Raw genomic sequence first — 26,657 nt, 5'->3', positions numbered from 1 at the left:
AAAAAAAGAAAAAAGAAGCTGTCCATATCGTTTTTATTTAGTGGATAAAACCCAATGAGACAATATGTTTTTCATTCTCAACACGGAATTTAAGTTTAAAACATAAACAAATAAATACGAAATGAAAATACTTTAAATACAATTCTTTTATTATATAGAATGTGAACCCACTGCCTATGACTAAAATACATTTAAACACGATTCTCGCATTTATAACACATAGTACTACGTGCTACGTCGTACTTTCCGTTTTTCTATATAAAGAAAGAATATGTAATAAAATATAATGAAATAGACACTTCCACAGAAAACACTCTGTATTTTAATTATCGTAACATCAAAACTAATTGATTTATGGGTTCGTATGAAGGGATTTTAACAAGAGGACTTCAATCAGTTTCATCTAAATGAAAAGATAAAAATTACGGCCACACTCTAATATTGAAGTGTTAATTTATTATAAGAGATATTGAACTCTTATCTTTACGCATCTGCGTGAACGGGAGAGGCAAACTAAAAAAAAACTTCAGCGATTAAGAGATAGCACAACGCCGGAACCGCACGGAACTCAACGCCGCATTTTATATAACCAGACATAGGAATCTAATATTTTAGTATACGCACAACCTATGTATGTGAACATATTCAAATAGGGACTTCTCGTAATTAAATATACTTTTCATTAATTTAATTTTATTAATACAGTAAGTTGGAAGCACAAGCGTGCTAGTTAACGCGACAAGTTGTGGGTTCGAACCCGTGAGTTCCGCCATTCTGCACGAAATGCCTTCTGTATTCAGTGGTAATTGGGGAACGGGAGTGTCTTAAAAAATGTTTTGCAAAATTTATTTATATGAGGCTTACCTTTTTCTTTTTTCTTCCTTTATACATACTCAAATGCGGCTTTCTTGGTAATATTTTTTGCTACGTTTTGTTACTAGGAGTAGGTAGTACACTTAAACGTTACACAAACTTAACATTATCTATAAAAACATTATCTTCATAATATTTATTCTTCTTTACTGCCTTTGCCTCTTAAAAGACCAAAACTCAAGATTTCTGGTAATTGGCAAACATCAAACATTTTTATGACAGCTGAACTGGCGGGAAAACAATAAGTGCACAGATAATTAATTCGACCGTGAACAAGTTAGCACTCGAAATAGTTTGCATATGCGTAAACAATATTTGAAATGTCTGCTTGTAATCTAGGTCTCCCACGTAAATGTAGGATACCTTGATGTTTCCTTCATGTATTAGTGATTTATTATTTTTGTCGGTCTGCATTATTTTGTAATAATTTATATTAATATTATAAAACAAATAGAATGTATGTGTTGTTTTTATTCAAAATAGCTTTGATATTTATTTTTAGCTTTACAATGTATTCTTTATATAGCGGGATAGGCAGATGGTACCGATTACCGTTCCCCTTTTTCCGCCGAATTCTGGAGGAAGTGTTGAGTAACGGAACTCAACACCTCGTTAGTGCGAGGAAATGAAAATATTAAATATGTTTTCCCCAAGTGGGATTCGAACCCCATACAAAACTCCCTATAAAAACTTGTAACTCTACGGATACAAAAAATGCTATTTTCCAAAATAAAGTCAAAGGCGCGAGTAGGTATGCTGTTTTCACAAACTCGACGTCTCAAAATAACACCATCACATAGTGATTACAGATGGAATACTGTAATTGGGTTGAATGTCGGATGTTGGGGCATTGTAGACCAAAGACTAAATAAGTAAATAATTTACTTATAAAAAAAATATACTCATGTGAACTGAAAATGTTTATATAGGCAGAGATAAAAGAAATAATAATACGTAGGGTTATGTTAAAAGAGATTAAAAAAAATATTTAAAAAATCTCTAAAATTACAATAATATTATTAAAAAGTATAAAAACTTTCCAAAATTCATACTAAATAAAATTGTATACTTACATTGAGAAAAAAATAAAGCTTTTAACCACGATTTCTTCTACCACCCCTCGAACTATAGTTAATTTTATAAAATAGGGCGTTAAAAGGTTAATTCCTTCATTTCAATGAATTGACAGACGTAAAAAAGAAAGTGCAAGATAGCGTGCGATAAGAATAACCAAAAATATACAATATATTTATTTTGTTTTGCACAATCGTGTCCGTCCGTTAAATTGAAACTTTCTCCTTTAAAAAGGATTAAACGATGTGTGAGCAGTATTTTATAACAATGTATTTAAATAATATTGAACTTTCCAATTTAATGTAATCTGTAAGAAGGTCTGCATGTTCATTACGATTTTACACCTAAATGTTTTTTTATTGTTTTTCAATAATTGTGTTTTAAGGAGAATATATGTATTTTTAGTGGTCATTTTAAATATATACCTATTATATTTTATTGAGTAATTGTACATTTGCTAAGTGCTCGACGTAACTCTGATCGCATGAGTAGGGGGTTACTGGTGCTTCTTTTATTATTTCGAGGAAATATTTTTACGGGTACACCATTTGGGGGTGACTTAAGTAAAACTCGTGAAGTGACCGCTACTGGCCTAGGCTACAGGTGCCAAAGGATTCTTTTTCCTTATATAAACTCCAGTGGGAACCAGTTTGCGTTCAGGCAAATAAAGTCTTTAGCTTTATGATACATATTAGTATAGATTTCATATTGTTCCTTCTGCTATATAAGGACGAATTGAGTAACCATCATTGGTACATGTATCATATTAGCTGTACTCTATCCACAATTTGAGCTAATTCCTCATTTTTAATGTCAACTGTACTGCAAATATAAAATTTTAATTACATATCTTCAACATATCGAAATGTAATCATAATGTGTGAAATAATAAAGATGTCAATAAAAATGTAATTATTTTTATTACATTTCATCGAGTCCTTACATTGAATGGTTTGACCACACGCGTATTTCGTATTCGTTAAGCAAAGTGAAAGTATCAATTTCATGTATTAAAAAAAGGATATTAGTACAGTGGCTCGTGTAGTCCAAGAGGTGGCTTCTCAAAATTAACCTGAGTTTTGAGAAATATTTTGTTTTTATCAATTTTCCTTTAGTTTTACGCTGTAACCCGCGTATAGCAAGCTAGAAAGATGGTATCTAAACAGTCCGTAGGGCACGGAGTGTCCGTTGAGGCATTGCGTGATGAGTGGCGGTACTGAGTGCCACATTTGGTTATGGCACCAGAGCGAGGAAATAAAAAATAATTAATTCCCCCGATTAAGAATCGAATCCACAATCGCGTTTTTATTCAGATACGACACCACTGCGCTACGACACAAACGGCTCCGAATATCATTATTTTTAGGTACGCATTCGAAATTACAATACCTTTTTCGTTTCTTAGTTCTAGGAAGACTGTCAATGTCTTGAAATTGGGCGGAATGTGGAAGAGTCTTAACTTTACGTCCTCTCTCTACACTGAACATAATCTTATCTTTCAATATATTTTGAAAATAACCGCGTTCATTTAATTTTCTTTATTTGTGACCTTAATTTAGACATCCATTTCTTATTGATATCACAATACGATTATTTTCTTATGCAATTTTTTTTATTGTTTTTTAAAAAACGACTATCGGCATACTTTGAGCGCTGTGGTGCAAAAAATTGAGGGTTCGACTCCCACTCGGGTTAATGCATTATTATTTATAAATATTTTAATATCTTTCTGGCAAAAAGCAGGGCGCTAAGTTCCGACACCCAATCCGCAATGCCTCGAAAATTCGGTGGAAAGTTGGAAACGGAGTGTCTTAAAACTGTTCTCTCTGCTTACCCTGCTGTATGCGGGATACAGCCACAGCCTGAAGCTGAAAAATATTATATATATATATATATATTTGGGCAAGGTAAATTCTGGACGTCCGTTTGTAAGCCGCAATTCAATATAAGAATACTTATATTGAATGCCGATCGTTGTGCTAAGGCCTAATTTTAGATTTGAACACTCAATGCAACACCGGCATTATGATCCACGTCTAAAATGAGCCAGACACCTATTGAAATGTTTGATTATATTTTTGAGATATGAAACAGAATTATATTTTTCATCTTCACGCGTCTTTCATAATAGACTTAAATAGTTTTCTGGTGCTACTTATAATCTTTGTGTTTCCTCGAGGGTGTCGATGTCGGGGTCAAAAATCCAGTTTTTTATGAGAGGCTTCTGTTGAGGCAGATCCAACATGTAGAGGACTTATAGAGAATGAAAAACGCATCAGTCGGGATTCCTCTGAGTAACCACAGGTGAATGCAGAGATATAGTCACCAGATAATGCGTAGGAAGTATTCAAAATATGGAAAAGTATATTTGGACTGTGGAATAGAGTTGGGATGAACTAACAAACGCTATGATAAGAATTGACTCCCTACTTTATATTTTTACTAGAGCGAGTAAGTTAACATAATTATTATAATATGGTTTCCTCGTCTTGAATTGAACCTATAACTATGGTGTTTACAGTCAGATGCTGCGCCACTGTGCCAAAACGGCCTCGTGGAAATGATGTCACTCCTATTTTATAATCGTCAATTTTTTTATTAAAGCGTCTTCGCCATAAGAAATCCTCGAATTATAATTAAGTATATTAAGTCACTTATTTTATTATTCTCAGAATATTTATCTCGTCTTATTTCACGCAAATTGTTTATTCATCACATTTGTTATTTAATATAATAATGATTCATTATGAAGTATTAGAATTATTCTCAAGAATAAGAATTAATACAATTGTTATTATATTAATCCTAAATTTAGTTTAAATGGCGATGTACATATGACACTATTTTAAGACTGTTGAAAATGTGTATAAAACAAATAAATGCAATCAATAATTAATTTACTAAAGTCACGCTATATAAATTTTATATTATACAGTAAAATGGTAATGTAAAAAGTTTTTCTTTACTTACTATTTTTAACCCTTTTTGATTTAACTTTTTTGTTTAGGGTTGTTTGAGTTGACTTAATTGAGAGTGTTCTTAGCCATTGTTCAAGTAAATAACTTAACTTCCCGCTCTATCCCTAGCAGGGTAGTCAGAGAGAACGGAACGCCAAACGCTACGGTCTCTACATATGACAATATTATGTTTAATCGCTCGAACATCATCCCCGTTTCTAGTCAATGAAAAAGACTAGAATGGCCTCAGTGAATAGGTTCTAGATAAATTGTGAATTGCATTTTGTTTTACAACTCATTAATTATTGTATCCTGAAACCTAAGCTCACCAGCTTTTTCATTATCATCCGGACAAACTTAATTTTATAAAGACGTACATATATGTATATTTTAGGAATATGAAATAAGCGATTTCTAAAGTGTAGAATATTATTTCGTATTCAATTGCTAGAGCTATACATGATTTATTGCCATATTGTTGGTTCACCTGAGTCTTTACGACTGGCGCTCTGTTGCCAACGATCGATTTATTTATAAACGATGATGGTATGCATTTCGCGCCCATTGACATTCCAAATTCAAATATGACGTATTGTTTTCTGGAATGACGAAAGTAGAAACCCAAACAGCCATGAGTGCAAAGGTTTCTTTTCCAAACCCCGTTTAACGACACACAAAATTACTTTCGCAATAAAACTCAATTGACGTTGGATTGGCTTAATTCAGTTCAGAAAAACCTAGTGTCTTGAATATGTGGTGTTGATTTAATATTAAAAATAAACTCCACTCAGTATTGAGACCACGATGTACTTATTTAATATGGACAATGTGTTTTTACTCATATTTTTCAAATGTTTCAGGCAACATATTGCTATTTATTGTCAATTTTTTCTGACATGTCGCCAGCAAGTATACACAAGTTGTTATAATAAATTCTACATTTTTATAGCTGTAATAAAGGATTTGCGACTGTGTGAACTCTATGTAAAAACATATTGTATCTATTCAAAATTGAAGCGTTTATACGCTTTGAAATGTACTAGACATCTCGTATCTTCCATCTCTACTGAACATACTTCCCAAATATACCACTTCATTCATTTGTTCTAATATCTTACCATTTACACTGATCCTGCATTCCATCCTTTGTTCATCTCTTTCAAACACCAGAACCTTTGTCTTATTCGCATTCAGGTTTAGACCATTATTTACACACCCTTCTTTCAGACTGGTGACTAATGCCTGCAACTCGTATTCTGATGAAGCAATGAGCACTGCATCATCAGTGTACAGGAGGCAATTCACATTCAAGTCACCTATTTTCACTCCCATATCACTTTGTTTCTCTATACACAGTAATTATTTATTTAGTTAGCTTTATTCATATCTTGAATGTAGGAATGAAGGTGTCTGTCTTTCATCTCTAGGAATTGGTGTTTCTTTTTCATATTTCAACCCATTACGAGACATGTGTTAGATATTTAAATATAATTAAATATTACAATCCCTCCGACTGTGTATCAAATGATCTCCCAAAAATATCATTAATTTTAGATATGAAGGTGACACCTTAGATTGTTACAGATGACCAGACTGGTCTACACTGATTGAAAACCAATTGAAATGCATGTAAACTAACTGTTAACGTCTGTTCATACAAACTGTATGTAGCATTACCATTTTTGAGGACGACTGGTGAAATAATTTGAAATTATGTTATTTTTTTATTTTTAGGGTTCCTTACCCAAAGAGTAAAACCTTATTACTTACCACTTCACATATCGGTCAGGAGTAATATATTAAAAAACAGTATAAAATAGATTTAAGGGGATATTTGTTGGAACCCCACACAATAAATGTGATTTGGTGGTCGTTTTTATTGATAGTGGTACGGAACTCTTCGTTCGCAAGTCCTGCTCACACTTGCTTTATCTACACGCTGTATCTCGCATATAACAGATTAGGTAGTGAGAAATGTTAAGCCCGCTGAATGTTAAGTCCGTGTTTTCCGCCATAATCAATTATTCCCCGATCGGGGATCGAACCCGCAACCATCGCGTTCAGATTGCTCTACCACAATGGCATCAAAATGTCTTAATCGAACTAACTACCTATTTATTGTTACTTGCTTAGTAATAAAATGAAATTTAATAACATAGCTGGTAACCGTTATCTAGGTTGTGTAAACATAAAGCATCTGTTTTTAATTGGTCTGCGTAACGACCGCGATGTAGTGACACTATTAGTAATGCTTGCACTTCATTGTCTAGTATTGTATTTGTTGTTTTATTTTCGAAATTATTTATTTTAGAGGCTTTATGCGCACGTGGACAAGAGTGCAACTGGCACCGCGGTTGTGGGTTTGATTCTGACTCGCGGAAATGAAATATATAAATACAGAAATCCTTGCTTTAGTAAGATAAGGCGCGACGTTGAGTTTTTTCACCAAACAAAGCTATGTCTCGAAAATGAAAAAGAAATATAAATGTTATATTATTTTAAAATTCTACTTATTCTTCTTGAGCTAAAACTTTACATGTTTCTAAGGAAACCTGAACCCTCGACCTATTTGATAGATTATACTATTTATTATATTAGTATAAAATGAATCATCTTGTTTCTATTATAAAATTATAAATATTAATATTCCTTATAAGCAATTGAACTTGCAACCTTTCCTAGATAACATATCTAACTTAATTGAATATGCTACCATGCTATGAAAATAGTATTTTAATATTATAAAATGGTAAAATAAAATTCCAAGCAATGTGGCCGTCGCGGTGAAGTGGAATAGCGTCCTACAGATATGTCAAATATGAAACTTGTAAATTCCACTCTCACTAGTGCTCGTAAGACAACGCGGCGTTTAGATTCGCTACTCTCAACGATGTCTTGATTTTTAGCGGAAAACAGACATCAGTGTCTGGATACTACATTATCTCTGCATACACCCTAATTTATTACGAAAAGACGTTAAGCTGAAAAATAAATTTAAACAGTACCTACATATTATTTGAAGATACCTAGTTTATTAATATATAGTATATAACTTTCTAATACAATTAAAAACGATTTTGTTAATGATAAAATCTGCTAAATAATTTATATTATGAGAATTTGTACTTAATTGAAAAAGTAAAAGCCTTTCAAATGATTAGCAGGTTCATATACGTTAAAGGGTTAAGTGACAAGTCGAAAATGAGATTCCCATTCATTGAGGACAATCAGTCTGGACCATTTTTAGTTGCACAACGTTTATATATACCTACTTATATACTTTTTTGTAGCTTCATCATCATCACGCATATAGCGGGGTTCGAAGAGAAAACCTTGTGTTAAGAGTCTGAACTTAAGACACTCAATCCTCAACTTTCTACTTAATTTTCGATAAATTGCGAGTATGTGCGTATGAAATGGGAGGATGGGTGGGCTGCGTTGATCTTTGCCCTCCCCAGAATAGTCAGGTCACTTTAGGATAACTTTATCTAACTTTGGCACTTTTAAAGTGTTTTTCTTTTATTTTATTTTATAGCTCCATGCTATATCCCCTAGATAACAGTGTAGGCAGAGAGAACACAGTATTAAGGGCGCTCCACGCTCCCTTCTAATTCCGAGCATATTGCGTGTTGAGTAGCGAAACTCAACGCCGCGCTTTGCCTCGGTCCCAGTTCAAGGAAAATGAAAATATTAAATATTTCATTTCTCGAGTGAAAAACCCACTTACAACCTGTCGTGTCGTCGTTAGCTTGTGCGACTACGCTACGACTGGCCTCCCTTTTTCAAAATTTTATACGAGTATATAGTTATTGCTTAAATATATAATAATAAATCAGAATTTCATAATACACCTCCGTTAACAGAGTACACTATAAACTTTTTAGGTCACCATATTTTATATAAAAAACAATATATCAATAAATAACGTATAGACCATTAAAAAACTATAAAACGTTAAATAATGCTATCGTCGTAAGAATGCCTTATGGAAATAAACACTTCATTCATATATAGAAAAAACAATCATTCAATGAAATACCAATACTTTGTAAACAGGTAAAATAAATTTAGACGTCCCGAGAAGTCGGCTAGGAATGTTTGTTTTTCAAGTCGTTTGTTTCTAATACCTACTTGTATGAGACTTTGTCATGACTAACACAATCGAAAATTCTTATAATAGATTTAATTTAATTTATAACCACATTAATTATTATTTATGATAGTTTTTATTTCTAATGTGTAATATTTTAATTGTTTTAATTTTTCCGTTCTGGTAGACGAAAGCGCGGCGTTGAGTGCCGCTAATCAACACGCGCGCTCGTAAATTAGGTAGAAAGTGGATAATGGAAGTCTTAACATTACGCGTCCTCTGCCCGGACTGTTATGAAGGAAAAAGCGTCAAACTGCTCTAATTAGAAATTATTTAGGTTCGGCAGAAAATAGAAGGAATTAAACATTTTCCATGTAAAAATATTTTCGATTTCACACTGTCGCTAAATAAAGTGCCAAGATTCTATCGCTTCCACCGAGGTTCCCGAAAGAATCCCTTGTCACCATTAGCCCTGACCAATGCCGGTCGGGAAAGAGCATCGTGATGTTTAAGTGGGTATGATGACAAATATTTTTGATGGTAAATCCTCGTATCATCTATTGTTTTTTTTATTATTTCTAGTATAATATAATCTTCTTCATTATCTTTCCTACCTCTTGTCTTGCAACCGCAATCTGCAAACCAAAGTCACCTTAGTTTGTTTTTCTTAACCTTCAAAGAACTCAGCCATTTCATGCACTAAATAGTTACAGTTGATGACTACTTTATGTTAATACACCATTATTATCACAATTAGATGACGTCATTCGGGATGTAAGTGGACAGCACATCACAGGTTGACTACCAATATTTTATAATCATTTCTTTGGGAATTTGAAGTAAAGCTTAGGGTCTCCACTATCCAGAAAAAACACTATATAGCGTTCCATGTATATACTTTGCCCATAGTGTTGCAGGAGGAGAAAACTTGGAGCGGTCTTTGGACTTCCGAGAAAGGGGGTGAAACACCCCTTTAAATACGTATTAACGTTCGTCTTCATTATCCATAATCTTTAAAATAAACTATAATACCTCTAAAAAGAGAGTCAAGTGGATAACGAAGTGACTTAAATAATGCCGAAAAATATAGTTATTTATACAGATGACGCTACCTGATAACAACAGTATCCGAACTCCGAAACCACCAGACCATTAAACTGGCAAAAAATTGGTTAAAAGATGCCACAACAATCAAATTTAAACATTCTACGTACGATATTGTATTATGATGATTAATTTCTTTGTGTCGATTAGATTAATTTTACGCTCGATTTACCGGAGCTGCATTGACACGGGGAAGTATGGAAGTCCATATAAATTACGAATGGAGCATTCTCTTAGCTTTTTTTTTACATATTTTTTCAATAATATATAATAATAATCAAATAAAATGTTAATGCAGTATCTTCTCCATTTCTTTAGTTTTATTGAATAATGGCGAAACATTCTCCCAAATAAGATTGACCTCATTGCAGAAGATGTCAAGAGGCAAAGCGCAGCGTTGATTTCCACCACTCAACACGCAATATCTCCATCATTTGATGGAAAATGGATAACTGAGTGTCTTAATACTAGGGTTCCTCTGCCTACCCTACTATGAAGTGAACTGTGACAGCGTGAAGCTGATTTATTTAAAAGAACAAGGCAAAAACAGAGGTTCTCTTGTTAGATGAAGCAATTTAGTTCCACCGTTTGTATGTTGAGGTCAGAGAAAATAATTGGGGATAAAGCCCACAACCTATACGTTAGCAATCAAGCACCTCGGCACAGTAAAATGTATATTGTTCAAATTAAAGTTGTAACATTATATATTATGGAGAAATTCGTGGTATTAGAGCTATATATATAAAACCACTCTGTCACGACGGGGAGGTAGTCGATTACTAATTAGTTATTTTAGACACTAACAGATTAAAATTAATGGTTTCTAAATGTTATTTGACACTGTTGTAAACTTGCAAGACAACAGGGCGTGTCCGCTTCCACACAATGATAGCTGTTTTTTAACCGACTTGAAAAAGGAAGTTATTCGTTTCATATGTATGTGTAGTTGGGTATAGTTGGAATTTGATAGAACTTAGTATGATGATCTATTTCGGTTTTCAAGCATGTATGCTATACTTGGTTAAAATAGGTATGTATGTATGACTGTCGGTAAATTTTTTTGAAAATAAGTCTTATCGAAATAATATTTTTTTTATTTAATTTATTTCAACTAAGAGAACAGTTCCAGTTTCATGAAAATCAGTTCAGTATATTTTGAGATAAAGTTATTGACGAATTTTTGAAGAGAAAATGTATGGTCCTATGTCAATCTCAGCTTTCCTCCATAAAGCTTTCAGCTTTCCTGCCCAACAGAACGAACTCGGAGTAACCAGTAGTTTATGAGATTAGCGTGTCAGCTTCATAATATTAATATTTACTAGTGTAGTTTAACGCCGCTTAATATATAAATATAACTAAAAGCAAAATACTACAATAAATATTTGTCCAGAGAACGACGACCATAATGACGTGGACTACAATTTAAATTTAGAATTATAGATATTACAATGACATAACATCTATTAAATATGAATAAATTTATATAAACACATTACGATAAACGACGACTTTGAGTTTGAATCATACAAAAATTAAAGCATTACGTTACATTATGAGAATAATTTTAATATTAAACGTGAGTAATTCAACGTCACCTGTTTTCGAGTATATTTTTGTAATTTTAAAAAGTATAAGTTTCTTTAATTTCAATATTTTTAACGTGTTATATCTTATATTATGTGCAAAAATAAATTATTCTTTTATAGAAAACGTATAAACATTTTGAATGTACCAGGACTTAAACCCGCGTCTTAAGGCCGGTTTCAATGGTGCGCGGGTTCATATCCCACTGGATAAAATATTTTTTTACTTAGCAGATGATTAATACTAGTTTCCGTTATCCATTAATATACTTTCGTTTCACACTTTCTGCCAAAATTCTCGAGGCATTGCTTGTTGTGCGGAACTCAACGCCGCGCTTACCAGAGCGGAAAATGAAAATATTAAATATTTTAGTCCTCCCAGTGGGAATCGTATCTACAACGAAGCCACGAAGGCTTCTATTAGTAATTAAATTATAAACAAATTTTAATGTACCTAACACCTGTTTAGTAAAGAATAATATTATATAAAAATTTACTAAAATACTTGAATATTTAATTAAATTATTCAGTTTAAAATGTCATCATAATAGACAAAAAAAAAAGGCGTTTGGTAAGTCTACTCTAAACCCAATGACGATAGAGCAGAGATGCATTAAACATATTATTTATTACTTAATATTAATTTGAAGCATGTCAGCCATTTTCATTTATATTTTCATAATTTTTCACGAGTGCACCCAGTTACAGGCATCTGGCAATACATATAGCGATATTAAATCAGGTGTTCGAGCGCGGCAAATTTAGTTCAAAACGAACGCTCGCGTCAAACTGACGTTCTGGACGGTGGGAAAAACCGCGCGAAGTGACAGTTCGTATTCTGAAATAAAAAATAGGAAAAAAATTAGCTGCCAGTGCCTTTATTAAATAATGTAGATGTTTTTAAATTTAATTTTCGAATAATCTTAAAGGCTAATAAATATTAATATTTTTTTAAATTATTTTGGACTCGTGGGCTGTGTTTAGTTGTATCAAAAGCTGTCATGTCGAACACGTAAGTATTTTAGGTTTGAATTATATAGTTCGTAAGACCTTTCCTTCTGTATTATACCTACATTACCAAAATATTAGATATTGATATAAAAATATACAATTTCTTTTAATACAGTTATAAGAAATGCTTATCATAAATTTTGTGAAAAAAGTAGCTTTGTACTCATATTTCTTTATTTTTAACCAACCCTAGAAAATAATAAATATTTCTTCGGGGGAAAATTGAACCCACTGTCATCGAATTAATCACGATTTTCGATTTGCGTGGCGGAACTCAACGCCGCGCTTTACCTCGTTACCAGTGAGGAAATTAAAATATTAAATATTCCATTTCCCCGAGTGTGGATCGAACCCAAAAATCCCTGAACGATGAAACATTTTTTTAAAATAATATAAGTGCGAAATTTTTACTGGTACTGGTAATGTTTACGGTTTCAAAAGATTTTTTTACCTATTTACAGCTTTATAGCTGTACGGTTAACCTTACATAACACACTCTGTTTTCCTCTCTCTGTTAAAGAGAGTGAATTGAATTAATCTAATCATTCCCTCCAAAGGTAGAGATATCCAACCCGCAACCATAGGTTTAGTTAGATGTCATTCTACTGTGTCACGGGTGCCTTAAAACAAAAATGTTTATTCTAAAGAGGTTAAAATCTCTTCATAATAAATACTTTTGTTCTTAAAGCCTATTCAAAACCTGTAAATCCACCTAAGCTTTTACTTTGAGCCTACGGCGAAAAATTATAATCACAAAGCGTCTGGATACCGGCCGGTGCCCTTTTTTAGTTTTGTTATCCTGAATCTTAAACGCTTTGTTAGACCACTGGTGGTCCAGGCTAAATCATCAATTTAATAAATAAATCACAAATAAATTTTATGTAAAGTATGCCTAAAACTATTTATTTATGTAGCCTAGAATCCTTCATAATTTGTATAGTAAATAACCTACTGTATTTTGAAATATTAATTTCATTCTAGTGTAATATTTCTTTTTACTATTCGGAGATTAAAATTAGGCTCTACCTTCACGCTGTATCACGTATATGTGCAGTAGATAAAGAGAAACTAGTGTTAAGGCACTCTGTTCTCCAATTGGCATTGCGTGTTGATTGACGGAAATCAATCCCTGTCACGCTCTAATCTCTACAATTTTAAATACTGCTTTGATATTTTTCCACGCAGAAAATACGTAATAGCCCAAGATCCCAGAGCTGCCAGACCGACGTCATTTTAGCAAAGTAAAAATTTTGAGGATTAATAGTGTAATATATAGTAATCTCAGCATATAATAAAATCAAGTAATAAAACTGTCAAAATTCAAGTTTTAAATTATGAATTTAAAACTAAAATTATTCGTCGTTATACATATTGCATATACATATACTAACATTTAAGTGGATATTAGCATATTAGAACATATATGATATACATAACAATCGATTTTTTCTATTGGAATCATTCAAAGTTGATTCGCGTATAAATTTACATGTTTTTAGTATCATTAGTCTAGTTTATTGTTAATAATATACCGTTATTACGACTTAAATTCATATGTCATAAATTTAAAATAACGTTTTATTTTAACGTCTACGTCAGTTTGGTTAGTGTTTGTAATTTTTTTAATATTTGTACTATCCTGACCCTAGGTGACTTCTTACCATATTCTCTTCCCGCAATGGAGGATAATAAACAAATTTCTATCTCGAAACCAATCACACCGATACGCGTAAGAAAAACAATAAGCATAAAATAAAATTTTAAGAACTTGAATAGATAAAACAAAAAATACTTTTTCATTTCGCTAAAGAAAATTCGGGCTATTTTCCAAAAAAATAAATTTTTTGAAGGCGCAATTGGTTTTCATTCAATGCTCTTACTCCTATATTATTGGAAGACTAACACAAGATACTTGCGATTTATTATTCTTTTTCCAATTTTTTTTATCATCAAACTATTTTTGGTCAAGATAGAAGACAGTCATTTCCATATTTTTAATAAACAAAGAACGGAATATCTTGACACTAAGTTTTATCTTCGTATCTTAATTAGCATGAAGCTGAAGAGAAAATATTTCTACTAAAAAAAATTGCTATTGTATAGCAACTATATCATGTTAGTATACTTATGGCATGAAGACCATTGTTTCTTTCTTAGAAATGAAAAAAAAATATATGAACATAAAATTTGTTATTGTTTTAGTATGTAATAGATATGAATCTGTGATTTACAAGAGGATAACTTATCTATAGTCTAACAAGTAACAACCGCAGTACAAGGATGAAATTTAAAGCTAATATTTGTTTAGCTAATGTACTGAGATTAAGTAATTTATATATTTTTTTTGGGAAAAGTCTTATATGTACATATTATATCATAAGAGAAAAATATTTTTACGTAGTTTATGATCAATATAAATAATAACAGGCTCGGCGTTAAGTTACGCTACTGAAAACACACAATTCAGGCGGAACGTGAAGAACATATTGTCTTGACACTAGGAAAATAATGCCTTCACCTATTAAGTCTTCACAAGGCACCATATAAAATTTAAATGGGTCCTCCTGACTGTCGATCCTAATTAACTACTAGGCTTATTTTTTTAGGTTTATGAACTAGGGTTTTTTTATTTTAGTTGTAAACAGAATTTTAACGTGTTAAACTTTTTTTTTATATTACGTTATTATAATAAAAAATGTTATAAAAAGACAAGCAAAACACGAGCCATATTTATAATATTTCAATTATTTTCATAGTTCAAAAAAAATATAGATGAAAACAGTAAATAAGTTTATCTTGTCAAAATGTTAACCAATATTAGAACCTTTAGAATGGAAAAAAATAACAAAAATATATTTTTTATATAATATCGTCTAATCAAACAACATAAAAAAATAGTTTATCTAGGTTTATGAACCACAGATAAGTTTTTATTGCACAGATAAACTACCTATTTAAACTACCTACTTATTTCAAATAGCACTAAGCTTCTGTTAATTTTTTTTTTAAATTTAAATGTTGGTACTATGCTTCGAAATGTAATCGAGATACATACATTTCATCTATTGAAGATAATATTATACTATTTATTACGAAAATATTATAATTATTGTGGGCACATCTGAATCGTATAAAAATAAAATCTTTAGGATTTTTTCTTTCTTAAAACCTAAATAGGTAATTTAGTACGTAAACAATCTCCATTTATTGGTACACTTAACATTTGGCCAACGTTACAAAAAAACCAAGGAAATTGAAAATATTTGTGTACATTTTTCCTAGTCGTAATGAAAGTATTCATATATAAAGGCATCATTACCATATATAGGTACCTCGTGATTTTTACTAAACGATTTTTGGTAATCTTATAGAAAAATCACGTTACCCGTATTTATAAAGGTGAAATTAATTAATGAAAACAGCATCTTTAAATCGATCTCACATTTGGTTTGTAAATACATTTACTATAAGCTTATATGAACTGACTACTACCAGGATTATATATGTATTTGATTTTCTAATTCTTTTTTCCTAGTACTAAATTGTTATCATTGCACCTAATTTTATCTAGGAATTCATTAAGATGATTATCAGCTTATCACTTGAAAACAAAACTGCCTTGACACGGAGTGCCAAAGCCTATAATAAATATGCAAACATTATTACAGGCTTATGTACATTTTAAGCAACTTATATTACTATTGCCTTTTTTTCTAGTTTTACGGTGTATTCTGCACAAAGTAGAGTAAGCAGAACTTGGTAAGAGCAAGGGCAGGGTAAGGGAACCTGGGAACATAGTGTTAAGACACTGTATTCCCATTAAGATACTTCCTTCACAGAGGAAAACCAACTTGAGGCCAGGCCAGGCGCAGGGGCATCAGCGTGCGACTGTTTTGATTCCCATTCTAATAAATGAAATTGAAAATATTTTCATTCCCTCAACGCTTTTTCTTCCCACTCAACGAGCGATGCCCCCAGAATTCGGCGGAAAATGGAGAACAGAGTGTCTTACGTAGGTTCCCAGTTTCCCTCTGCCTATCCTGCTATATACATGAGGCTAAAAAAAATCAAGTAGTAAACGAACCCACAACCATCGCGTGTGCCAGACTGAACGTTTTTTAAAATACAACGTTGTTTTTGAAAAAAACTGCTTAACTTCTAAAAAACGATCCGACTGGAATTCCGACGATTGAAATAAAAGAATATTGAGCGAGACACGTTTAAATTTCAAACGGTGAAATAACGTGGCCTTTGAATGCTTTGTATGAACTCATTCTTATGATTTATTTGTGGACTAAATAACTAATGCACGATTTAGACTATTATTAGATATTTAAAATGTTTATGATAGCGTCACACAGCAGGGTAGGCAGAGGGAACCTAGTGCCAAGACACTCTGTTCCTCATATACCACCTAATTCACTTGTTTATTTATTTACACTATCATATTTTTTTACAGACAAGACGAAATAGTAAATACTAATAATTAAGTCATTGGAAAAATAAAATAAGTAGTTGATTTATTTTTATTCGTTTATTACGTCGAACAGTTATCAGAAACTGGCATCATAATAGAGACCTTTTAATTCTTCTTATAAAGATCGTTGCTTATTTTAAAGTAAAATAAATAAACAATAAAGATTCGGTGAAATTCTTCGAAAATTCAGCGAAAAGTGGGGGACAGCCTGTCAACCATAGGTTCTCTCTGCATGACCTGCGTGAACCTCAACCAAAAAAGAAAATGATTGCAGCTACATCCTTACAATGTTTGCCCGTAAACGTGATGGTCGTGGGTTCGATCCCCATTTGTGGAAATGACTAGCGTCAACCTACGCACAACGCGCTTTCGAGTCTCTGATAGTAATTTAGTAAATAAAAGTTAATAACACTTTTGTTAAAGACTATGCTGAATTTGTACTCACTATCATTTGCTCAACTCAGTTACCACTGAAATATAAGCTCACATCTTAGCTATTCACATTTCACTGTTAATATTTATAATGGTTTCTAACAAAATTAATTTCTTTATTTATAACTCATTCAATGGATTATCAAATATTATTCGATTTCTCGCCTTGGCTTCAATCGATAAATAGGAAGATGCTTCATAATCGATTTTTTATTTTAATCGTAGATTTATTGTTCTGTTTTGATATCGACTAAAGTGCTTAAAATAAAAACCTATTTTAATTTCTTCAAAAGAATATACTTGACCCATTTGTATCGTTTTTTTCACTGCCATTTAAAATATACATCTGGTTTTGTAATATAAATTTATTGGATAGCGACGTGAGATGTGGCCATCGTAGCAAAATGGGTCATTCATTGTCTGTCTATACATATCTTGGGTTTGATTCCTATTCTGGGAGATATATACTTATTTAAATAATTAAAAATAAGATTTATGATTTCCTTGAGACCGATATGGCGCTGGCCCTGCGTGCAAACGTACGAACGACTACATAAACGCAACGATTATGCCTACAATTCCCAGTAAATATTGAACTTTTAACCTTTCTTTTTTACCGTAATTCGGCACAGTGCGGCGTTGAGTTCCGTCAGTAAACATGTATTGCCTTAAAAACTTGGTGAAAAGTGAGGAACGGAACTGACCTTGCTACGTGCGGGATGGAGCGTGACGCTAAAGACTAATAACAATAAAAAAAAGATTATCTTTAAATTATTATCATATTCCTGCTTCGGTGAGAGAAAGTGTCTCAACATAATTAAGTTCTCTTTATCAATCCTACCATATACGAGACAAAGCTCAAACTTAGCCTATGGATATTATCTAAATATTTTTATTTAACCGGTCAGAGTAGACCAATCGCGGCGTTAAATTCCGTCACCTAAACCTTTAATCTATACTAACTGACTTATCATTGGATTATCTGCCTACGCCACGAAAGACGTAATCAAACAAATCTCTATAGTATATTAACCTCTTTAAAACATATAAATATACTTAGATCTTTCAACGATATTGTTCTTGAAATAAAAATAATAATGATGATTTTTATAGTGTTCTTTATGTAATTACTTCTGCTAAATATGCTCTCATAAAAATAGTTGGTAGATTAGTATACGAATAAATAAACATATGTTATTAAACATTTCTATGTAATAAAATTTTTAAAATGAATGATTATATACCTACATAAATATTTTTTCTACAATGTATTCGCTTTTGTTGACACAATTGCTCAATTGGAAAAAGGCGGTGTTAAGTTGCGATATAACTCTGCCCTAAAAAGTAGAAGCGAAATATATGATAATGAATTATTTTCATTTCTTCATTTTATGCAAATAAATTAATTCAGCTTCACGCTACATTCCACACACAGCAGGGTAGGCAGAGGGAATTTAGTGTTAAGACACTCCGTTCACCACTTGCCTCGGAATTTTTCGAGTAATAATTGATTTCCTCAAGTAGGGAGCGAACCCACATCCAGTCGAATTTACTCCATTTAGTTAGTAACTCTACACTTAAAAAGTAGAAGTGAAATATTTATGATAATGAATTATTTATATTTCTCCGTTCTATGTAAATAAACTATTAAGTACTATATATTTTTATTTAGACCGTTATTGCCTATTAACTAAAGTAAATGTTTACATTTCGGCTATCGACCCTCATTCTAGTCTGCAATAGTTTTTGTGTGAGTTTTTATTATTTGGACGCGATATTGTAGAGATGAGTCAGTTACGTTGAATTATTGAAGTAAAAAAATGAGGTAACCGCTTTTCTATTGCTGAAAATAGAAATTGTGATCTTCTCATATTATAAAGTTTGTTTTTTTTTCTTCACGCTGTATCCCGTACTTAGCAGGATCGGAACAGGGAATCTGAAAACCTATTAAGATACAAGACGTGTGTTCGGCTCTACTCGCTAGTCTCAGAGGCTATGGTTGCGAATTGAAAAAAACATTTTTAATATTTTACAAAGAAAATAAATAAATAAATCAGCTTCACGCTGTTTCCCGCACATAGCAGGGTAGGCCTAGTGTAACCTAGTATTAACACACTCCGTTCCCCACAATTCTCGAGGCATTGCGTGTTGAATGACAGCAGAGCGAAGAAATAAAAATAAATATTTCATTTACTCGAATGGGGATCGAACCCGAAACCTATTGCTATTGCTTAAACTCACTGCGCCACGACTGGCCTCATTACAGAGATATATTTTACAAAGATATATTTACAGATTATAATATAATTTTGTTATATATCTAAGAAAGGATGACACTGAAACTAACCTTCGCACATCGTCTTATCATATGCTACGAGTATAGCAACATCATCATTCTGCGGTAGACTAAATATTGACATAGGATATTTTAGAATCACCCACATACTTGTACAGGTGTCGTGTGAGAAATAAATATAATCATTTTGCTAAATAATGATAATTTACATCAAAATAATATAACTAAGGCCGTCTTGGCGTAGTGGTGCAAATGCGGTGGTAGTGGGTTGGATTCCCGCTCTAGGGAACGAAATAATCAATATTTTCACTCAACACGCAATGCCTTGTGAGGCATGAGGCGTAAAGTGGGGAACGGAAGTATCTAAATGGATAACAGTGTCTTGAGATTAGGTTCCCAGGTTTCCTGTGCCTGCTCTGTTATGCGCGGGATACACTAAGAAGGTAATATTTAATAAAATATAATTTGTGTGCTGTCAACTAGAGTCTATGTAAATTATTATGAAGGATGAAACTAAAACATTGAAATATTCCATTATGAACGATGTGCCGTTACAAATTTACACAATTGTTTATATAACAAACAAAATTTACATGAAACACGAAACTGAATGGAATTCGTGAAAGAAAATGACAAATAAGTAATGAAGGACGTTCAGATAATTTAAATTATACCAAAATATTTTGGTAGTGTGATATTAGTAATGATTAAAAAAAAATTCTCCAGCTGTTTGAAAATTATGTACTTTTTTACTTTGCTTGTCTGCTTTTTAGACCATTTGTTGTCGAGAGTTTTTAATTATCTCTTAGAACTGTTTGTACATTAGTATAAATGCAATGTTTTCTAGGTGTATATATTTCTATTAATAAATTACGATTGTCGTAAAGAAATCACATTGCAAATATCGTAATCTGCCCGCTGAATCATAGCGAGTAGAGTCGATTATTATTATCAATCGATAAATAAAATAATAACTTTGTATTGACCCCATCACGATAAATGTAGGAAGAAAGAAATTGTAGAGTTCTTATTTTTTTCTCTCTCTAGCTTCACTCGGTATCCCGCACACAGCACGTTAAGTAAAACGATCACCGACGACGGTCGACACCAGAGCCAAGAAATTAAATTTTAAATTTAAATAAATATATTTTATTCCCTCGAATGGAGATCGAACCCACAACCAGTCGATATTACACTCACACTTTGTGCTTCTGGGCCACGACTGGCGTCTTAAAATTCAAAACAAAATTAAAAATAAATACGTAACAAAATGACGCATATAATTTAACAAAAAAAATATTTTCATGAGTCATAAGCGTGTCATGAATGACATCAAGATGCCTCATAGCCACTTGAGAAAAATCAAATTACCTTATAAGTATGTACTATACAATCTATTAATGCAAATTATATGTATTAATATTATGGAATTTATGAGACTATATTACTTTATGAATTATCTGTTTATACAGGTCTATAAACAGTTTTTTACTGTGTGCCTGACAGTCAAAACTACGTAGAATACTGAAATTTGTCATGTAGGGAGAGAGAGCCCTTGAAGTTTAGGGTTAGCATTTCCAGATTTGATTTTAGTCAAAAGCGGGATTTTTAAACATTTTAAATAAAAAAGCGATGATTCGAGAAGAAAATAAATAAATAATGAGAATTTAATTTATTATTTATCCATTTAGTTAAATTTTAAATAAAGCTTCCGATAGCGATAGATATCAATATAAAATATTTTCAATGGAATTATATTTAAACGATATTGTTTTGATTTTGTAATCTCAATAAAGCCTTACAAATGTATTTATATTTCTATGAAATTGTTAACAGCTAATTGAAAACCTTAAAGTAATAGAAAAGATTTAGACAGGATTATGAATGTCTTGTCCGATCGAGACATTTAATTTTTGAGGTAATCGGGACGGGCAAGAAAGAATTTTCCCAAAATCCCTACGGAAATGTAGAGGCGGAGAGCTTTAACACTATGTTCCTTCAGTTCACCTTGTTATATGCGTGATAAACCGTGAGTCTATAAAAATATCTGTCTAATATAAAAGAAAAACAAATGTTACAAAATTTGAGACATGTATCGATTTCGAAGTCTTGCCCTTTTATTTTCCACTGTCGCCTAAATATTTTACGACGATTCTCGAATTCCACATGTGGGACCTAAACAAAGGGTATTGTAACAATTTTTACAACTTAAATCATTCAAATTTTTATTTTCTATCAAATTTAGAATCTTATTTGGATATATTTAAAGTTGAAATTGATATAGCTAATAAAATGTCTGTCAAAAAACGACGTAATCCTAAACTAAATCTGACTTTTAGTGCTCAATTGATTTATCACAAAGAATTTATTACGAAATCCGCTAAAGTAAGATGACACTACAGCCATTTTAAAAATAGCTTAACCTAAGAATAACTATTTTCGTTTCTTATATTCGAATTTATAGAGTTGTAGTTGATATCGCCTTTTTGTAATTAAAAGATGTTAATATTATATAGTTTCAGAGAGAACCTACTTATTGCTAAAACAGTACGTTGTCTAATTTATTTATTATATTTACATTCACACTATCTCTCATATAACTGGGCAGGCAGAGGGAACCTAGTGTAATGAAAGCAGAGGATACTTCCCCTACTTCCTCGTTATTTCCCCCCTCGAGTAATACGCCCAAGAACGGGGTAGAGTCCAGCCACTTAACTCGCAATTTCTCAAAAATACGACAACACTTTCAATGCAAAATACCAATATGTACCTGTTTGCGAATGATTTAAATCTATTTGGTATTTTTGAAACCGAGGGTGTAAGCTGGTTCGATTACCACTCTAATCAAATTTAAAAAGGAATTATTTTAATAGAAAATGCTTTAGGTTACAATATCGACAGACACTTTGTCAAATGTTTGTTTATTTTAGATTAATATACTCCATATAATATCTGTAATGTGATTTTTATATCTTATCAAAATCAATAATCTACTGATAAAAGGTAGAATTTAAAACATACTTTCTTTCTTTAATCTTGTGTAACGCGCAATTGCATTATTGTACCTCTATTAGTCCATAGGGTGATTCCGTATATCAATTAATTGGAAGAATAAAAAATTACGGAATCCCACGAGTTTCTATGTGTCTGTCTGTCATTTTCAATTACCTTCGCAACTACTGGACAATCTAAATCGCTTATAAAAACCGTAACGTCTTATTACTATTTTAAATATATTTTTCAATTCTAAAAAATTGAAATGATTCAATGAAATGTAACACGAAGGTTCCTCGCGGAGCACTGAGGGCATCTCGAAATTTCTATGAAAAGTAGAAAGAAGGGTAAAATTTCTATTTACCCTTTATAAGACACGCAAATAAAGTGACGTGCGGCCACTGGTATACGCTGTATCCCGCACATAGACGTACATACAAAGTAGGCAGAGGGAACCTGGGAAGCTAATGTAAATCATAGTAGACTTCATTTCCTCGCGTAGCAATCGAACCTCTCATTTTGTGGATCTGGGCCACGACTGGTCTCTATAAAAACATAACAAGTGAAATAAATATATTTGGTGACATATGTTCTACATACGCAATAAAATGTGCCAATTCACACGACTGTAAATCTGTCTGTGTATGAAAAATAACATTTGAATAAACTTTTCATAGTCCTTCGGGTAATAAAACAACGTTTTTTTTAGCTTCAGGTTTTTTTCCGACCACCGAAGTGGTGACTTACCATCGGGTGAGCCGAACGGTCTTTTACTCCGTTCTTATAAAGACATTTCCGTAACTCATTTCCCGCCAAATTCGGAGACATTGCGTGATGCATTACGGTAGTGTAGCGGTACTAAACACTGCAAACAATTTATCTGAAAATAATAAATATTTAATTTTCCCAACTAGGAATCGAGCCTGCAACCGTCGAGCTTACAGTCACACACTTGTGGAACCGGCCAATGACTGGTTAAAAAAAACATTGAACAAAAGTAATTTTAAAGTTTTAATTTCTCGCAACGTTACGAGTTTAGTGTTCTATATATATTTTTTTATCTTCACGCATTTCTGCATTTGGCAACCAGCGTGTCCATCGGTGAATGGTACATACATACATGGTAGGTACATACGGAGTAAATCGGAGAATATATATTTTTTTATTAATACGAACGATACGAACGAGTGTCTTAACAATAGGTTCCCAGGTTTCCCTTGCCTACCCTACTGTACTGTACCTAATGTGCAGGAAACAGCGTGAAGTTAATAAAATTAATAGCTTCACATTTTATAACGCGTACCAGGGTGCTACCCTAAAAGTAAAAGTTTGTCAGAGACAGTCTGACGGCACTCAACGCCGTGAAATTTAAAATACATTTATTAGTAAAATATTTGTACATAAATTACATAAGTGTAAGGTCATAATTATAGCTGAGGTCATAGTGACGTATTAGGAAACAGTATAAAAATTTTTAACGTGATATTTTTGAATCCTATTTCCACTCTCTCGTCCTATTCATCCCTTCTCACTCGTCTTATTCATGCTACATATTTTTTTCTATTCTGCCAAAAAAAGCGCTGCGTTAAGCTCCGTCACTATTGAGTGATGCTCCACTTTCCATTCCAGTGGAAAGTGGAGTACAGAGTGTCTTAGCACTCGGTTCTCTCTGCTTGTCCAGCTATTTGTAGGACACACGCGAAACTAAGAATCAATAAATAGTATTTGAAATACCATTAGCTAAGTGCATTCCAAATTGAAACGCAAATATTAGTACCGCGTGTTTTTCTTATCAGCTTTATTATTATTTTGCAAATAGGTCAATGTGCTGTAGACTGCCTATTTACAGAAGTATCTTTTTAAACTTGAAATTTTTTATTTATATTTTTATTAAAGAATATATATTTATTAGATAACAATTAAACATGTTTAAAAATGTGATTGATTATTATGCTTCACCAATTCTCATTTATATTTCCTTTTTTATATAACTACTTGTGGGATAAAAATCAAATACTGGTAATATATCACTGTACTTTACCCATCTGTCTATTCAGATTTAGAGTCACTAAAAGCTTAAAAATAAGTATCTTTTAAAAATTGTGCAAGTCCTCTGCGATCTTTGAGAACAAAGATTTTTTCCTACAAAAAAAGGACATAATAGGACATAAAGAGGATAATATAATTAAAAACAATGAAATAATATATATAAAAATATTATACAAATGTTCACTGGCTATGCATTACTCTGTGCGTAAAGCAAATTTTTAAATTGGTCATTATCGTTGATAAGGGAGCAGGCACGTGTATCGATTAGTCAGTAAATAAGAAATGTACTCACACCCGAAGTAAGGAGTAAATATTATCCTTTTATTATCAAATGTAAACATAATGGTTGTGGGTTCGATTTCCACCCGGGGAAAACAATTATTTACATTTCCTTCTTTTGGAAACAAAAGGCCAGAGGAACAAGTGTGTGACTGTAAACACGTGCTTTCAATTTAGACAATACTTTTTTTTTATGTATATAATATATTGATCACTTATTTACTTATGAGAACATAATTCATAAGTAAATAATAAGAGAGCAGAGACTTTTGAGATAAAGCTTAAAACAAAAAAATATATATATATAATCTGAAATAAATTATTTTGTTACAGAATGCGTTTCCTTATCCTGGGCGCGTTGTTAAGCGCCGTCACAGCGTATTACCACCCTGATTTACCCCCAGGACCGTACTGCGGCGTGGATAGAAAATGCTGCAAAGACAGACAGGACGGATGCTCTCATAGGATACTCGGTAATGTCCATTTTATTTTCAGCTTCACGCTGCATCCCGCACACGCAGCAGGATGGGCAGAGGGAACCTAACGTTAAGATACCCCGTTGATATTAAGATACTTCCATTGTCCACTTTTTGTTGAATGGTGGAGGTATTGTCTGGTGATTGTGAACTTTAAGAAGAAGGCTAAACAACTGTCTTAACCCAAGGTTTCTGCCTACCCCGCTATATGCGGGATACAGCGTGAAAGCTAGCTAATATTATAGCTTAGACTTTCACATACCTACGCCAATCTACGTATTACTTAGCCGTAATAATCCTGGCGTAAAATGACGTTCTAAGAAGGTCAATAACTTTGAATACTTGTGTGAACTGTAAAGTAATAATGGAGACGAATGACGAGGGTTAACTAGAATCTATTAATATTATATAAATATATGTATTATATGTTTAGAACATATTAAATACCTTTACCAATAGTTTATAATTGGAAAACAAGCAACAAGGTAACAAGACAAACATCGGCGTTGAGCTCTGCGCCTCAAAACGCAATATCTTATAAATTGGACGGAAAGCTTAAACACTTAAATTCTTGCTGTATGATGCTACGTGAATCATTATTTCGTTAGTATTGAAACATTTCCACATATATATTTTCTCTACTTCTTAGATTATTGCTATAATAATTATTAATAATGACTTTAGCTTTATAAGGTCGTATCGTACCGCAGGGGTACTAGTATGTGACAGTAAACACGACTGATTGTGGGTTCGAGCCCACTCGAGGAAATAAAATATTTAATAGAACCAATTCTTCGCTCTGGTGTCCTGGCAAAGCGCAGCGTTGAGTTCCGCCTCTCAACACGCAATGCCTCCAGAATTCAGCGGAAAATGGGAGGCGGAGTATCTTAACACTAAATGCCCCCCTATCCTGCTGTGTGCGGGATACAGCGTGAAGCTTATTTTTTTTTATTTTTTATTTT

General features: G+C 32.5%; 1 protein-coding gene across 1 annotated transcript in view; it reads left to right on the top strand.

The window, feature by feature from the left end:
* The first annotated feature begins 12,429 nt into the window (after positions 1 to 12,429).
* Positions 12,430 to 26,657, top strand: part of Swim (Secreted Wg-interacting molecule) — a 41,692-nt gene continuing 27,464 nt past the window's right edge. The window contains exons 1-2 of the mRNA XM_085195166.1: positions 12,430 to 12,693; positions 25,553 to 25,692. Coding sequence (XP_085051292.1) covers positions 12,683 to 12,693; positions 25,553 to 25,692 — 151 coding nt within the window. The 5' untranslated portion in view covers positions 12,430 to 12,682. The remainder of the gene's footprint in view (positions 12,694 to 25,552; positions 25,693 to 26,657) is intronic.

Source organism: Heliconius melpomene, chromosome 12, assembly GCF_056956725.1.
Source record: "Heliconius melpomene rosina isolate 202511_hmr_F chromosome 12, ASM5695672v1, whole genome shotgun sequence".
Classification (NCBI taxonomy): Eukaryota; Metazoa; Arthropoda; class Insecta; order Lepidoptera; family Nymphalidae; genus Heliconius; species Heliconius melpomene.
This window is presented reverse-complemented; position numbering and strand designations above follow the sequence as displayed.